The sequence below is a fragment of the Lutjanus erythropterus genome, chromosome 7 (genome assembly GCF_056507025.1).
Source record: "Lutjanus erythropterus isolate fLutEry1 chromosome 7, fLutEry1.hap2, whole genome shotgun sequence".
Lineage (NCBI taxonomy): Eukaryota > Metazoa > Chordata > Actinopteri > Lutjaniformes > Lutjanidae > Lutjanus > Lutjanus erythropterus.
Window position 1 is genome coordinate 19,083,193 of NC_139323.1, and position 17,225 is coordinate 19,100,417.

The window sequence follows — 17,225 nt, forward strand, 5'->3', positions numbered from 1 at the left end:
AGTAGATTTTTGTATTGAAATGTGCATTGTCTCTCATCTGTTTACCAGCATAACTTGAACGCTTCAATGTGGCGACTGCTCATCTGCAGAGTGGTAAGATGAGACAAAATTTTTCTATGGATGTCAGATTTTGAGCCACAGCAAAGGCCAAAATTTGGCCTGCAACAGACTTGGTCAGCTTTGTGTTTAGTCTAGCCACCTTGTAGACTTTTCACCCCCTCTGGCTCCTACTGGCAGGTTAAAAGGCATAAGGAGTCGGTATAAGACAGAGCTGTCAATAAAATAATTTTCAAATTCTAATTCTTTCAAATTGTAAATAACCACAACCACAGTAGGTCTTTCAGTATACTGTCAAAAATGTCTAGAAACATTTTAGGCTGATGGGTCTTGTAGTATGAGAGATTAGCTGTGGAGAGTAGCACCAACTTCAGATGTTACTCTCTCTCACACACACACACACATACACACACAACCAATCACATGATTGGTTTAAACATTTGACATTAACAAGAAAATTGCTGGTATTAAATGGTTACTATGAAAACAGTATTATTGCGGTTTTGCCCAAGACTTTAAAAAAAAAAGAAAAAAAGAAGTAATTTTAATCTTTAGAGACCACCCAAGGTTAAAGGTCAAGTAAGACAAAACATTTAAAGTGGGTCAATATCTTAAATCCTTTACTGACAAAAAGATGTCAGAGGTTCCATCGAAGAGGTGATCTGTCAATTTAGCGCTGCACGTCCACAAAACGGGGACTTGTGACAGACATATTTTTAAAAATTTTAAAGCAAAAATCAAAGCAGGAGACGCAGAGACATCCTGACTTTTAGTCATTAGTATGGGTCAAACTAAAGACCCCTCAACAACAGAAGACATACATACAGGCTGAGTAGCACTGCTCCTGACAAGTAAACTGGACTTCATGTGTAATATTGGTGTAATGCCCCTTTAATGTTTCCCTGCAAAGTAGCTGTACTGTGCCTAAATACGTGTTGGTCTTTAAAGGTCCTGAATCATTTACTGTTACTATGAGCAATGGGGTCCAACAGGGTGGAACTGGTGTGTTTTTCTCGCTTCAGAGATTTTGTTAGTGTTTCAGGATTGTTTGCTTCTGCTGCAACGGTGTCAATCAAATGAAATTACACCCACACACTCCTAATGAAGCAGACTGTTGGAGTTATTGAGTTAAACTCTTAAATATATACTACCTGAGGATGTTTTTTCTAAACTTAAACTTTTATTATTTAGTCATGAGCATTTAATGAAATACATGTTGTCAGGGGCTTAAACTCTTACATGAGATGCACACTTTGAAGTCTTATCGTGGGTGTCTCCACCTCTGCTTGCTCTGTCACAAATCACACAAACCTTCAGGCTGCTGCCATGCGCAGAGGCAGGAGGGAATCAGCCAGCTGTGCACACACGCTCAATGCCACAAGTGAGGGACAGGACACGCATGTCGGACTAAAAGGCCGCCGTCCTCCCTCCTACTTATCCCCTATCCCAGACATGCTAATCCCTACAGTTGTGGCAGGCAGGCGTGGAGGAGATAGATTGGAGGTCAGTGTGAGCAGGTGTGTGCATGCCGTCAGGCCCCGCCAGCAGAGTGCAATCAGAGAAGGTTTGGAGAGAAAGCAGCTGCTGTTTGGGGGATTTGGGGAGAGAGAGGGGGATATTGAAGGGAATAATTTGGAGGAGATTGCTTATCCACTCCTGCCACCTATCTGTTATGATAGGATGGCATTGAGAGGCTGTTTGCAGAGATTGGCAAATATATTATATATACAAGCGTTATTTAAGCAGGTAGTTAGCATCTCTTTTGCATGGAGGCCCATATCCACCAATGCGATACAAAAATGGACGACCTCTTTCCAGGTCCAGTTTTCGCTCAAGGGGTATCAAGAGTTAATGAGAGTTAACTGATGAACAGAGGTTCATATTTGTGAAGACATGTAGCGCAGAGTGGAGACAAAAAAAAACATATGAAGTTATTTTAAGGTAGAACGAGTAGCATGACGACACAAGGTATCTCCATAGTTGAGCACAGACATGAAGGTCGATTGCACAATGGTTGTTCTGATCTCAAGATAAAAATATACTTATTCTGATACAAATATATTTATCTAAATGTAGGAATTCATGACCACTTTCATGCTGTTAAAGAGATTAGTTGCTGAAAAATATAATTAGTTAATTGATTACTCAAAGTATAACATTATACTTTGACACTGACAAGTGACGTCCAGTCATATGCTGTAAATTATTCAGCCTTTTCTGTCAGTTGTCTGTTGCTGTAAAGCTAAGCCCGTTATCCTGAAAACTAGTCCACTGCTCTGAAAACACAATCTGGACTGGGGAGTCATAAACAGAAACTTAGAACTTATTCATTCATATTCATTTGGCGAACATTCAGCATTAATTTTAAAAAGGGAATAAACACAGGCAAAGAAAAAAAAATCCACACCAGAATGAAAATTTCAAAGGAAAACTTACTGGCTGTGGTGTTGATGTTGGTAATTCAACTTAGCATCCTTCCTCTGATTACACATAATGGTCATTTTATGATTAAGCACAGTAAATATATCACATACCTCCTTTAATTATTTAAGTAATTTAAAAAGCAAAAACGGTTCTTGCACCTTCTCTTTTCGCTTCTTTTCTTCTGAATGTTTGTGCATTTTAGTCCAAAAAAAGCAATTTGAAAATATCCCCTTTGGCTTTGACAAATTGGGACAGACATTTTTCACTATTTTCTGACATTTAAGACACCAAACAATTAAAGAAAAAATAATTGAGAGATTAACTGATAAAGAAAATAAATGTTCGCTGTAGCCCTTCGAGACACACATGAGGTTTTTATAATGTTGCTTCAGGAGAAAGAAAATAGAGATGAGGTTTTTTTTTCTAGTATTCCTGCTTCAACACAACTTGATCAGCTCTGGATGTGAGAATTAATGGCAGTGGGGTGCTGAGGAGGATGCTGGGAGGAGCGTTCACCAATCCAAGTCTCAGCCGCTCCTTCAGATATCCTCCTACGATGTGACCTTTGCCTCCGCTCCCCCAGCTGCTCCCTGGATAAAGCCCTCTGATCCTCCTCAGAGCTTATCACCAAAGTCTGCCTGGGTCTTCGCTCTCTTTGTTGCACATGTAATTACACCATATTGAATCTGAACTGTGGAGGTGAAGGCAGGAGAGCAGAATCATCACACACCAGATGAAGTGTGTGTCTCCTTTAGTGAGAATGGCTGTAGAGAGGAGAGAATGGCTTCAGCTGGGGGCTCCCTGCGTGAGCGGTCGCCTCAAATGGGACCCCTCGCCGCTCTCCGCCTGGCCCCACTCCACCGCCGAGCTGCTTCAAAAAGGGAGTTCAGAAGGACAGAAGTGTTTCATACTGGCACATTCAGTGGCTCGGGCCAGATGGAGTCTTTGTTCTTGCTCTCGAACACACACACACGGATGCACACACAAACACGTTTGTCTGCACAACAACGTGACACATGCAAATGCACACACACACACATGCATGCGGTCTTCCTCACCACAGAGCAGTATAAAGCCAGGATCATGATGACAGGGGGTGGTGTGATTCTCTTGTCCTCTGTCGTGTTCACATTAGTCATATGCAAATAGACATTGTGCACAGAGAATGACACAAATCCACCATGTCTAAATCCTCAAAGAGGACTGGTGACGGCTATTTAGTTAACATGATTTATTAAGGTGTTTGACCCAGTTAGCAGCCGTTTAATGGCGTTTGTTTCAGGTGTTTGGAGAAATGGAATCTGTCAGAGCTGGAATTTGGGGACATAAAGAGGATTAAAATGAAAAGGAATTTATTAATTTTCACTCAACATATTTGAGCTGTGTTCTTTAGAATTGAGTCAACTGAATTGATAGAAGGAAAGGATGAGGCAGCTAAGAAGTCTGACAAGTCTGAGGATGACAACAGTCAGGATGAGCAATATTTTGTCTCTCAGCCTCTTCTTCTTTGCGTGAGTCATTTATTATTTTCATCATTTGAAACCGTTTTTAGTCAATTATTTTTTACATTAATATATGGAACATGATTGTTTTTTTCACAAGCTGTCAATTTTGTTCCATAGGTCAATTCTGACTGAATATGAAGATTCTTAATATAAACCACTGCAGAGCGCTACGCCAGTTACCGACTTGGTTCTTGAGATGGTTGAGGAGAATTGCATGGTCAACCGTGTCGAAAACAGAACTGAGGTTAAGTAAAATAAGTAAGGCGCATTTACCAGAATCAAGGGTTAGCAATAAGTCATTTGAGACTTTAAGTAGAGCTGATTGAGTGCTATGACGTGTCCTGAAACCTGACTGGAATTTCTCCATGGTGTTGTTATTTTCCAGAAAAAATAAAAACTGAGAATAGACATTTTTTTCCCATGACTTTCGATGTGAAAGGCAGCTTTGAAATGGGCCGATAGATATTTAAAACAGTTACACCAAGGTTAAGCTTTTTAATAATAGGATGTACTACTATATGTTGAAAACAAGAAAGAACAGAACTGCTGGCTAGACTACTGTTTAAGATGAGAGAAATCATGGGACCAACAGTGTCAGCAGGCTTCTAGGAATAATGTCTGTGGGACAGGTGGTCGACTTGGTGTGCAAGACAATGTCTTCAATACGACCGAGAGGCACAGGTTCAAACTTGCTCAAGATAGAAGAGCACAAAGGGGGGGATAGAGTGGTTGTAAGTATTTTTCTCTAGCTGCTTTAACAGATTTTTGATAATTGACAAGAGGGCTCCTCGTCATGTCATATGAGACTTGAAGCCTATCTTTTTTTCATTTTCTCTCAGCTTTACTACATAGTTTCCTAAGAGAGCAGGTATCCTTATTGAGCCAGGGTTGAGTTTTATTTTTAGGGTTCCTGATAGGAAGTGGGGCAACAGAGTCCAGGATTGCTGCACAGGTAGAGTTAAACTGGGTATTAACTCTTCTGTGTTCAGAGAGAAAGAGTGAGTCTCAGAGAAGCGGGACAGAAAAGACGCTGTAAAAGCATTCGAGAATTTGCTAGCTGTTGAAGGGTTTATTGAGCGGGAGTAGGAAGCTTGTAATTGAGGTTTGGGGCCACCATGAAACAAAGAGGAAAATTTGATGCAGAAGTGATCTGAGATCCCCGTGTCCCCCACAGCCAAAGAGGGAGTGGTCAGACTGAGTGTAAAACCTAAATGCAGCGTGTGGCCATGGTTATGGGTTGGACTGGAGACAGGCTGCACAAAATTAAAAGAGTCCATGATACCAAGTAATTCAGTGGCTGTGACATTTGATGAGAGGTCAACATGAAGATTAAAATCACCAAAAATTAGAACTATGTCATAGTTTACAACAACTCCAGACATAAACTCAACAAACTCAGAGACAAAAATGGCATCCAGCCTAGGGGGTCGATAAACAACATCACAAAGGACTGGACTTGACCCATCAGTTTTAGGCATCAGGACTTCAAAACTAGAATACTCATTTGCACCAATGAGAATGCACTTATGGCAGCTACTAAAAATGGCCGCTAAGCCACCCCGACGTCCATTGGACCGATGATGTAAAAATCATAGCCAGGGGGACACACTTGCATTAGCTGGCTGTGTTTGCCAGGTTTCATCCAGATTTCTGTCAGAAATAAGAAGTCTAGATGGGCAGATGTGATAAAGTCATTTAGAATGAAAGTCTTATTTGAAAGAGACCTCACAGTTAGAAGGACCAGATTGCGCACGGTTGCAGGGGAGGAGTAAGCAGTGACATAAGAGAAGTTATTTTTATTTGCAGCTTTGAATCTTCCATTTGGACAAGGCAACCTGACTGTCACCATAGTTTGGATAGGGAAGGCCACAGAAGAGGGGCTTAAAGAAAGATCAGGCCTGTAGGGGGCGATATCACATGAAACAGCACTGTGAGGTGGCACCATTGAGGAAGAGGGAGGTACCGCTGTGAGTTGAGAGTGAGTAAACAGTGAGTCACATGAAGAATGCACACCATGACCTGTCAATCGAGCCACCAGTATTTCACGTGGATGGAGGTGGACTAGTCGGTGGAAGAGACCGCACATGTGGCATGCTCAGGTACAGCTGGTGGGAGAGCCGAAGGTGACGGGGAGCTGTGGGACCCCCTGGCCTGCAGGGACGATGGGAGAGGGTGTAGGGACTCTACAGGCAAAGGAGGGAAGTTGAGTTGATCGAGGATGTCGTACTTATTCTCCAATCAGATATTATCTTGAACGGGGACACAAGAGGGGCGCCCCCCCACCCTCAACTGCTGTGAGCACCGACCATGGACCAGGGCTCCTGGTTGCATGGAGTGGAGCTAACCAGGGCTTTAGGCTTCACCCCGAGCCGTGACTTTAGGCCTTTTGTGTTTTGCACAGGTTTCGCAATCACTGTAGGTTCTCCTACATGCTTGGAAGTGGAGGGTGAGATGAGATGTTTGCAAGGTGGATGGTAGATGCCACTAAATTCTACACACTTGTCCTTTAAAGTAAAAATGAAAGCTCGAAACTATAACAAAGTCTCTGTCCTTTTTGGAGGAAGTCTACACTAAGTCTGTTTTAAATATCAGTAAATTACTGACAATGGAAAGTACTAATATATTTTTATTCATTAGTGGGAATTTTCTTTCCTTGAAAACCAATTTTCTGACAACAAAGAAAATTTAATTAAATGAAAATGATCAAGAAAATGATGGTGCTTTAATGGAAGAGGGGAACAAGTTGAACAGGAAGGTTGAGAATGACAAAAAGGAGCAGAAGGCGAGAGTGGTTCACTGACTACAAATGACACCATACAGCTCAACATTTTGCCATTTTCTAATGTTCCAGATGGCATAAGGCCACAGTCATCCCCGGCTAATTCAGGAAAGGGAGTGTTCAAACATTTCTGACAGGAAGCAGTCAGTGACCTTTAAGCTGGAAATGCTCGGCTGGTGTTGCGTCCTCGCTGTCTTTTTCCATCAGATCTGGAGGTGCGGAGCAGAGACACATCCGTTAGCTGAGGTGAGTATGAAATGCCAGTCTGTCAGCTCCTGTCTGCTCTGTGCTGTGCAATGTTGTATGAACAGCAAACTCCACTGCAATCATCTCATCTATTGGCTCAAGTCAAAGTAAACTTCACTGCTGTAGGTTTGTTGAAACTAAAACAAACACAAGTCTTGAATGTCTTCAGTTATCAGCATCTGAAAAAACAAACTTATATCTACTTCCGTTTGGAGTTTCTGATCATTTTGCAGAATTCTTAACACTGACAACTGGACCCTTTCTTTGAATGTGTGTGATGTGTAAAACGTCATGTATACACTCTTTCATTCAAGTAAATTCAGTAGGACGTCTGCCTTTTCTTGAATATAAGAAGGCACACATCTCTATTACCAATATCACCAAAACTCTGCAACTCACATCAGATTCCTGCCTAAGCTCAGCTTTTCAAACCTGCACTAAACCACACCTGCAAAAGCGAAAGCGAGTTCAAGAACTGACCCGTTACCCACAGTCAAGTACAAGTCAGATCCCTGAACCATTTATAAGTCCCACAACCCAACCTGTGATTAAACACATGTACATCGTAACTCACTTGTCATTCACTTGTGTTCTTATCAGTTTGCGCAGCACCTGCACTCTTCCTTACTTTTTTGTCCCTTCCGGCAGCCTGCCCCAAGTTATTTACCCATTTCTGCATACCTGTGTACTATCTAGATCATGTGTGTCAAACTCAAGGCCTGGCATCTCATTTTATGTGGCCCGTGAGAGTTTGCAAAGAATATCAATAATACAATTCTGCTGTGTGCTGCATTATGGAACTATGTTGTCCAGAAACTACATGTCCCAGAATACATCCTGATTTTTTTGAACATGTGCACTGAAGATGCTCAGTAGCTAAATGTCACTATATGCTAAATAGTGTCTCAATATAATCTAGATGTTTCTGGCAGTGGCATGCTAGCCAATTGGTTGTAGCTAGTACCACCAAAAAAGTCAAGTTTATGGAGTGGTAATTTCATAAGAGATGGTAAAGCAAATTTGTCTTTTTGCTTAATTGAGACCAGCCCAGATGTCTTCATTGTCTTTCTTCCCCTTTTCTTTTTAATAAATTGTATAGTAGTTGTACACTTGAATGTCTGCTTGGCATCACTTTTGCATTGGACTTCTTCTTTCAGAGCTAGTTATTCATTATTAAGTTGTTACTAAAACCAAGTATAAGCAAGTGCAGGGTCATGTAATACTATAACAAGTAGATACATTTCTAAAGTCTTGCAGCGGCCCTTTGAGGGCAAGCATAATGCTGATTGGAAATTGAGTTGACACCCCTGATCTAGATGGATAAATAACACTACAGGCCGGAGGAAAAAATATTTCTGATTTGGGGGTGGACAGTCCCTTTACTTACCAGATGACTAGGCTTTGTCACACTGACCTACATACACTAATATGACTTCACAATAACAGGAGGCTGTTTAAAGTGAGATTCATGCAGTATATCTTTCATTACTCAAAACTACCTGACCTCACTGAGCTGGAAGCCCCGAGTTAAAAAAATATCAAAAGTTTTTCTACATTATTCATGATTGGCTGACCCAGGTCAAACTATGAATGGGAATAAGAGAGCATCAATCAACTTCCCATCAGGATATTAGATCAATGCAGCAGGTTTAATCACATGACATTTCTCTTCCCCTGTCTGAATAGCAAATGATAAACTGACACATCAGAGCATCGGTACATTAATATATGTATGACTGGTGCTTTCATGTGAACCTTGATGGAAACAGACAGATATGAGCAAACATCAACCATTTAACAGACTGATATGAACAAACAGCTACCATTGCTATGGTGCCACATATCCTGTATCCCGTATATTTTTCTTGACAATATATGCAGAGTAGGGTTTTAGTGATTATCAGCTCTGATATTCAGTGTATTTATAATTATTGGACAGCATCTGTTTTCATATGAAATATTGGAAAACATCAGTCTACATATTATACAGCATCATCATTTCATATCTGTATATGTCAACAATACCAAAGAAAATAAGAGATGATGTATTTAATTTGCATGAGTGTTTTGTTGTTTATCTATAGTTTTTTAGAGTTTATGTAGAATAAGTACATACTTTTGTAACAGACTGCAGCTGACTGAAAAAAAAATGAAAATAGCAAATACCATTTTCAATTTAACACAAGTTCCTCTTTGGACTCAGGCATATTTCCAAGGTGACAAGACCTCACAAGGGCCTGCTCTCTATATAGGCCCCACCTCAGGGGTCCCAGTGCAACTGTACCGTCTATATTTATGCCCCTGGATGTTAGCAGTCATACTAATTAAGGTTCCATTCATTTCAGGTCAAACAGAGTCAGGGTGCTGCTGCTGTGCATGTTGTCTCACTGGAAAGGTTCTGCTACACTGAATGGAACAGGACTGTAATTAGTATCTTTGGTAACACCTATCTACTATGTGCTACTATTTCAATATCACTGCTGTGATAAAGATCTATTGCAGGTAAAATAATTTTATTTAAAAATGTGCTACAACAATGTCTCGCACACAGCATTATGTGATTGGTCACATTTCATGATTAACCGTCTCTCAATGGTGAGGGCAACGGTGACACAGGCACGCAATGAGAAATGTATTTTCAGATGGGAGCTGCTCTGGAGGCGAGCTGTATTTCCAAAGAGCAGCAGCAGATATTGCTGAAGTTGCAACAAACATCACAATCTTATGATCTATTAGGATGACGGGCGTGCCCAGTTTCCCAGTTACGCCACTGAAAATGCTACAGCCTTAGCAACTTATGAGAAGAGCAGAAGCCGTGTCACTGTGGAGCTGCAGCTCTTTCTGGACCACAGTCTGGTGCTGGATTGGGACAACAAATTGATGACAGGGGCTCTGAGAAAAGGATTCAAATTTCAATGCAAATTTACTAGTTGTATTTATTTTTACTTACTTTACAAAATTTTGGTTAATTTATTTATTTAAATTTTCAGCTGAGAGCTGTACTTTTAAATATAATGTTGAACTTTTTTTTTTTTTTACAGCATTTAAATGCAAACTATGCAGGATTCCTCCAAAAACAATGCATAGATTCACACCAAAATTATCCCTCTTAAAATGTGGCAGTGTCTGCATCCACAGAGACCCCACCATCCGCCCATACCTTCTTACTTTCTCATTATTTTGCTGTGCTCTGGATGTTTTATCACCCCAAAACATTGATACTATCTTTTGAATGAGACTCAATAATCAGCATCTTTCTGGTGTGTTTACAAACAGCAGCTGAAAAATCCTACATATTCTACCTTTAATTAAACAATATGCTTAAAAGCATTTCACAACGGTCTTGTGTTTGAGTTTGTTTTTCAAAATTTTGTCACCAAGATTTTAATTTCGACCCTTAATAGATAGGAATAGGATCAACAGAGGGACCGAGCATGGATGAGTGGAAGCGTGAAGCAGAAAAGTCATTGATTTTAATATAAAAACATGACACGTGTGAAGATCTCATAAAAGGGAATAGGATTTTATTTTATTTGCTATATAATGATATCAGGCACTACACCACTCTAGGCAGAAATGTCATTTACAATCTACCGCCATTAAATAATTCACATCCAACACTTCTATTCACTAGTGGTTAGTTGACATGCGAGTGGTTTCTAAATGTGCTGATGAGAAGCAGAAATGTCCATGAGTGTAGTTATTAGCCACGCTAATTCAGCTCACAGTGCAGCTGCTGCTGACAGAGTGGAGCTCTGACCAATGAAAGATGAGTCCGTTCTGCTAACGGTCACTGTTGAACTACTGATTTAAGTATAAACATAGCTCTTTCTGTAACACCACCATCAGGAAAATCTTTACACTCTTGCCCACTAGTGGTGGTAAGAATCTAATAACTGCAATGTCCGTTATTCAGTCATCTAACCACTTAGTTTTCTTGTGTGTAATGAGCAGCACAGCCTCATGAGGCCGCTAGTCTGACAAAAAACAACAACTATGATCTTGTTTTCTCTCACAGTGCATCTCAAATCATAACAAAATCAATAATAAAGTCCTAGTACCATGATGGTTTTTAATGCACACAAACTATACCAAAAAAATATATATACTGATAGTATTAAGATGGCAAATGTTTTCACAGAAAATAAATAGTTTACCAGGTCAAGTTGTGAAGGAAAATACACGTGTTTTTAAGAGTACTTGCATATAGCACATGCAAAAAGTGCTCAAATTAGATCTCTTCTTCTCTTATTGACAAAAAAACCAAACAAACGAAAAAAAAAAAATCTCTGACAGACACAACACTAATAACATTAATTATATTCTGTGTCACTTGAAGCATGAATTAAGACAAGAGATTTAATTTGGGGCTTAATTTAATCCATGAAACTGTCTTACTGTATTTCATGGCTTTTAAATATCAGTATTAAAGAGATCGTTTGGATTTTTTTTATAAGGTTGTCATCCATAGTCAGTGTATTACCTATAGTAAAGCAGCAATCATCATTAAAATGTACTGCATTTTAGCCACTTAAAAAAGGGCCATCTAAAAAAAAATCTACATCAGTTTTAAGCATGCACTATATTTAGAATGTTATCAATGCTTTTCCATGCCGTCAGACAGCCTTTTCCAATGGGAAAAGCCATTATAAGCCAAATATCATTCTCTGCAGACCAAGCAAATCAGTGATTTTACCTTACAGAAGTTGTTGGACTACAGCTGGCTCGCTTTGTTGGTTTGTTTGTGCTATTGTGTGACTTTGGTGAATCCAAACTGCCCTTTTAAAACACAAAAGTCACAATGACAAATAACAAACTAAAAGATCTGTACAGCAGTAGTTCAGCAACTCCTGTTTTTTCTGCAAGGAAAAAGAAATACTGATTTTGCCCATGGAGTTTGGCTGATTGGAAAAGAGCAATACCCGTCTTATGTAATGGCAGTTTCCTGTCAGAAAAAGCTGTCTGGTGGCAAGGTAAAGTGGTAAAAATACTTGAACTGTTTTAGATTTTTTAGGTGGACCTTTTTAAAGTGGATTAAATATGTTTTGACACTGACCCTGTCCACGACAGTATATTGCTTAACTTCCATGCTGATACCCTTCTTCTGCTTCTTCTTATCCCTTTACTCATGGTGTAAGACAAACACAATATATCAGTTGCTTTGGTGTCATGAATGATATTGTTGAGTTGTAAATAGTGGCTTTAGATCTAATCTGCATTTATGTGGTTCCGACTGAATATCATAACTTAATTTTATTATCCGTGCTACACTGGCCGTAGTGCATAAACAGAAAGTGGCAGATAGCAGGACTAGGTCAGTTCTATGTCTTCTTCTATGACTGTAAGGCCTCATTAAGGTGCTTCACTCAGAACTTGTTGAGGGGTGGCAGCGCCCCCGCCTTCACCAGCACAGCTGAGAGCAGGTCTGCAGGTCCAGATGGATGAGGCACCGCAGTGGCTGAAGGGTCTCCGTGCTTGTTGTCGGAGTTCATAGGTGTGGGAATCTTCCCTCGGTTCAGTGTGGATTTGCAAGCCCCGCTGCCCCCTCCTCCACCCAAACTGGTCTTGCTGTTCTCCGCCGTGGGGATTACTGTGCCCAGGTGGGGGTTACCCACCACAGGAGTCCCAGTGGACTCCATGGTGGTCTGACAGCAGCACAGCAGCCTGAAGAAAGCTGCCCTCATCTCCCTGCTGGACAGAGTGTATATGAGCGGATTGAGCGCAGAGTTGAGCACCGCCAGGGCGATGAACCAGTCCACCTGGTAGAGAACAGGGCACTTATCTGGGCTACATCCAACATCCAGCAGCAGCAGGAGGAAGAGGGGTGTCCAGCACAGGACAAACACTCCAAGAACAATCACCACTGTCCGCAGCAGGGCCAGGGAGCGCTCTGAAGGCCGGCTGCTCACCCTGCGGCCGCTAGAGGTCACCAGACGGTAGATCCTGATGTAGAGGATGATGATGGCCACCAACAGGGCGCTGAACACACTGATGCAGAAGGCCACGTAGCTCTTAGCATAGAGTGGCAGCACTGTGGAGCAGGAGGACATATTGTTGAGGCAGTTCCAGCCCAGGCTGGGCAGGGCGCTGAGCAGTACTGACACCAGCCAGCAGGCTGCCAGAAGTCCTAGAAGTCTCCCCCGACCTGCTGTTTCACATGGACGCAAACGCACCATAGTCATGTGCCTTTCGATGCCAATGGCTAGGAGGCTGAACGTGGACGCACTGAGGGCCACGAACATGCTCCCCTCTCTGGCCAGCCACTGCACCGGCGTTAAGAAGAAGGTGTTGCGTCCTGAGGTGAAGATGTTCACCACATAGGCCACACCAGCCAGCAAGTCAGACAGCGCCAGGTTTCCAATAAGAAAGTACATACGGCTGTGGAAGCGCTTGTTCCTCCACAAAGCAAGGAGAACCGTGACGTTCTCCAGAACTATCAGCACGCAGATAAGGAGCAGCACAGCCATCTTGCAGGCCCCACCGCTGCGAGGCCGGTCCCACTTCCCAGAGTGGTTGTAGTGGCTGACAATGACAGGGTTCATCCCATCCTCCATTGGGTTCCCCATACTGCCTGCCCCTCCTGGCCTTCCTCAGTTACACAGCAGAGGGCGCCACAGCACTGGACAGAGCAGGAGGTGAGGCAGCTTAACCTGGCAGGGCCATAGCTGGCATCTTAAAGTCTCTCCTGTCAATCAAATGCAGTTCAAAGATAAAATTTACTTTTAAAAATAATTTCACACTTTAAAAGCATAATATGCAACATTTCCCTAAACAAGATAATGTAAAGACTCATATAAACATAATCCCACTCAAGCATCACTTATGACTCACTAGAGGTGTGTGGTGGTGTCTGTATCTGCAGAGACACTGCCCTCTGCCTGTATCTTTATTTTCTCACAATTTTGCTGCGCTCGGGACACTTAACTGACCCAAAAGCCAAAGTGATCATCTATCTTTCAGGTGCCTTTATGAACAGCTCAGACAAATCCAACTGATTCTATCTTTAAAGTCATAAAGGTTACATTCAACAACATTTTCGTTAATTTATGTAAAAAACATATTTCTTGAAGGACACTTAGAAATTAATTACTATGTAGAAACATCAAAAACTGAGAAGCAAATTAAAAAGTAGTCCAAAAAGTTATACATCAGGCATGCCTACTTAACATCAGTATAGTCATATATGTTGTATGTGACAACTTTTTTCTTTTTTTTTTGACAGAACATAATGCAGATTCCGGTTTTATAGGCAGTATTTTATGTATAGTTGATCATTTTTTGATCCAAGTTTAATATTTATATAAATTCTTTTCTACTTGTGTTTTTTTTTAAAAAAAAACAAAAACTTTTAGTTATTTCTAATTGTTAGAATTACCAGAGAAAGTTTACTGTTTTAGTATTTTTATCTTAGTTTTGACAATAAAAGTTATTGTTAAACTGTAAAATATCCTTCCTCCATTACACATATTTGTCAAAAGCGTTTGAAATATCGACCAATATACCGTTATCTGATTTTTTTTTGTACTCCCTAATGTTATTATTGGCATTAGCCCCCCAAATCCAGTATCCGTCATACTCTATTACTGAGATTAAAAATCTTTCTCACACAAGTGTTTCTGCCCAAGATAACAGCAGCACTTATATAAATATAGAAATTACACATAACACAATATAAAACACTTTAAACAAATAAAAAATAAAGAGGAACCTGTAGATTAAGAACATCACAGGTTTTATTTAGTATTTATTGTCTCCCTTAATAGCAGCCACTTGAATAATAACTATGGCAGTTACTGCTCTTCATAAATCCAATAGTAACCATAAATGTTTTCACTTCTGACTAAATATATTGGAAGTACAGTTGTATTTTGGCTACCACTCATAAATAAACGTCCATGTGAAAGGTTACAAAAGAATTTTGAGATATGCTTCAGGCTACATGTAATCCTGAGGTTGGACGAACAGGTTTTTCTCATAATTAGACTCAATTATATTTATCCTGGATTAATATACACCGTGAACGATTATGTATAAACTATTTATCCTCCTTTATCCAAGTAAAATTGTTGGCAACGTTTGAATGTAATTTTAGCTGAAACAACATTCCCACTCATGACAACTTTACTGTTTTGGAAAAGTTGCCCAAAGTTACATAGAGTTTGAATTATTTAGAAACAGAATAAAGTACAGTCTGTAATTCTTCACTACAGCTACTGTAATTTATCTTACGTTTTGGAGTTGCTGGTTTCATCTGAACATCCCGGTGATCTGGAAAGATTTGAAAAGTTTGGAAGGTATTTTTCTCTCCTGCGTCACGATGCGCTAGCTGGGACAAAATATGTGACTGCCAAAAATGGATTATCTTCGACGTGAAGTCAAAAGTCCATATCTTGTCCTCGCCCGTTTGAAAGTTTCCAAATAGTTTATAATCTCCGCCAAACATCCACTAGTTTTTGTTGTGTCCTGGACTTTTCTGCGTCCTCTGCGCACTGTGGCCGCCTCCGGCTCCAGCAGTCCTGTTCTCATCCCTCCCTCCTGCAGTCGGTGGGGCGGGATCCACTTCGCCACTTACCATTAATTATGAGTCAGGAGGGAGGTCAAAGCTTGAATGTTGTACAGATGTGTCACTTTATGTTTAGAGTGGCCTTTGCATTGTCAAACAAGCAGCCAGGGTGAGTTTGATTGATTAAGTTCATTTTTACGTGTAAACTGTTCCACCAACAAATATTAATTGAATTTTAAGATTAGTTCTAATCAGAGATTAGCAATACTAGGCTTAAAATTGGTAAATCCAGATTTTAAATTAAGCAGAGCTCTGTTGCACAATTGTTGAGTAAATCTAAGTTTACTGATGAACAGCAGTCGGTCGGCTCTATACGCATACTACGCAAGTTGCGTAGGGCCCCACGAAGTATGCAAGGGCCCCGTCTGTTCCTCGTGTCAAAACGGGTGTCAGTGTTTACAACTTTTATGAGAGGATAAAACAGAACTAAAGAGAAAATAACATATCGAGAGTGAACGTGGTTAACAGTATTCAGGTAAACCTGTGTTGCCTCCGCTCCAAGTTTGATATCATTCATTCACAGTAACGTTAAGTTGATGCTCCTCCCTCTGTCTGTCTGTCTGTCTGTCTGTCGTTTATAATCTGTAGCTCAGAGAAGATAACCGCGTCGCACGTGAAGATGCGTTCATATGCGCGTGCAGACTTTCCCGCAGCAGACCAGTCTGTCTGTCCAGATAATATATGGTCATGATGTTACTCCTCCGAGGTGGAAGTATTCAGATCCTTTATAAATGCAAAAGTTTTAATATCACACTGTACAAAAAACACTTCACTACAAGTAAAAGTCCTGCATTCACAAAACCTTAATGCAGTAAAAGAATGGACATATTATCAGACAAATATATTTAAAGTAAAAGTATTTATGTTGCAGTAAAATGTTCCCTGTCAGTGTTATTATGTCTGATGTTTCTGGATTAATATTATTGCTTCAATGTTACTGCTGTTTACTCCTGTAGATGTTCAAGGTTGAACTCATTTTAACTCATTTGTAGGCCACTGTTGGGTCATTTAATCTACAGTGATGCATCATGGTCTATAAGACCATCAAATGTATGTAGCATCACTGTCCTGGGTGCTCCCATAGCTCAGGTGGTACATTGTTCGTCCCATGTATTGAGGCTGTTGGTCCTCTGCAGTGGTCACTGATTCGATTCCCACCTGTGGCCCATTTGCTGTGTGTCATTCCCCCTCTCTCTAACCCCTTTCCTGTCATATCTTTAGCTGTCCCTACCCAATTAAAGGCTAAAGCCCAAAAAATAATCTTAAAAAAAAAATGTCTGTAGCATCACTGTCCTGTAAGAACCATGAATCTCTAAAAAGTCAGAAAACAGCCTTTTTTCAGGTTTGTGTATTAAAAAGCACAGTATTTGCCTCTGGGGTGTTGTGTAGAAGCATCAAGTTTGATCAAATGAATCTCAAGTATAAAATAAATACAGTACTTGATGTAAATGTAAATGGGTGTGACTGTGTGGCAAATGGTTTACATGGCTCCCGGGTCCGTTAGAAGGGCCCCATGAGGTCACGACCAATTCTGGATTAAAGTTAAATCAGAATCGTGTGTGTGTGCTTGCCTGTATGTGTGTGTGGTGCGCTAGCTTGCTCCATTTACAGTGACAGTATATCTGTGTGTGACTCGTTCTTTCTCTTGCTA

The 17,225-nt window shown here is 40.7% G+C and overlaps 1 protein-coding gene across 1 annotated transcript; it reads right to left on the bottom strand.

The window, feature by feature from the left end:
• Positions 1–12,224: 12,224 nt before the first annotated feature.
• On the bottom strand, positions 12,225–15,541 carry s1pr3a (sphingosine-1-phosphate receptor 3a). The gene is made up of 2 exons (XM_084722215.1): positions 15,241–15,541; positions 12,225–13,696 (listed from the first exon to the last, which is right to left on the bottom strand). Exon 2 carries the CDS (start codon positions 13,575–13,577, stop codon positions 12,378–12,380), a length of 1,200 nt encoding a protein of 399 aa, XP_084578341.1. The 5' UTR covers positions 13,578–13,696; positions 15,241–15,541; the 3' UTR covers positions 12,225–12,377.
• Positions 15,542–17,225: the final 1,684 nt, after the last annotated feature.

Bases quoted from the DNA above. Each gene is read 5' to 3' on its own strand.
- s1pr3a (XM_084722215.1), bottom strand. From the start codon at position 13,577: ATGGGGAACCCAATGGAGGATGGGATGAACCCTGTCATTGTCAGCCAC.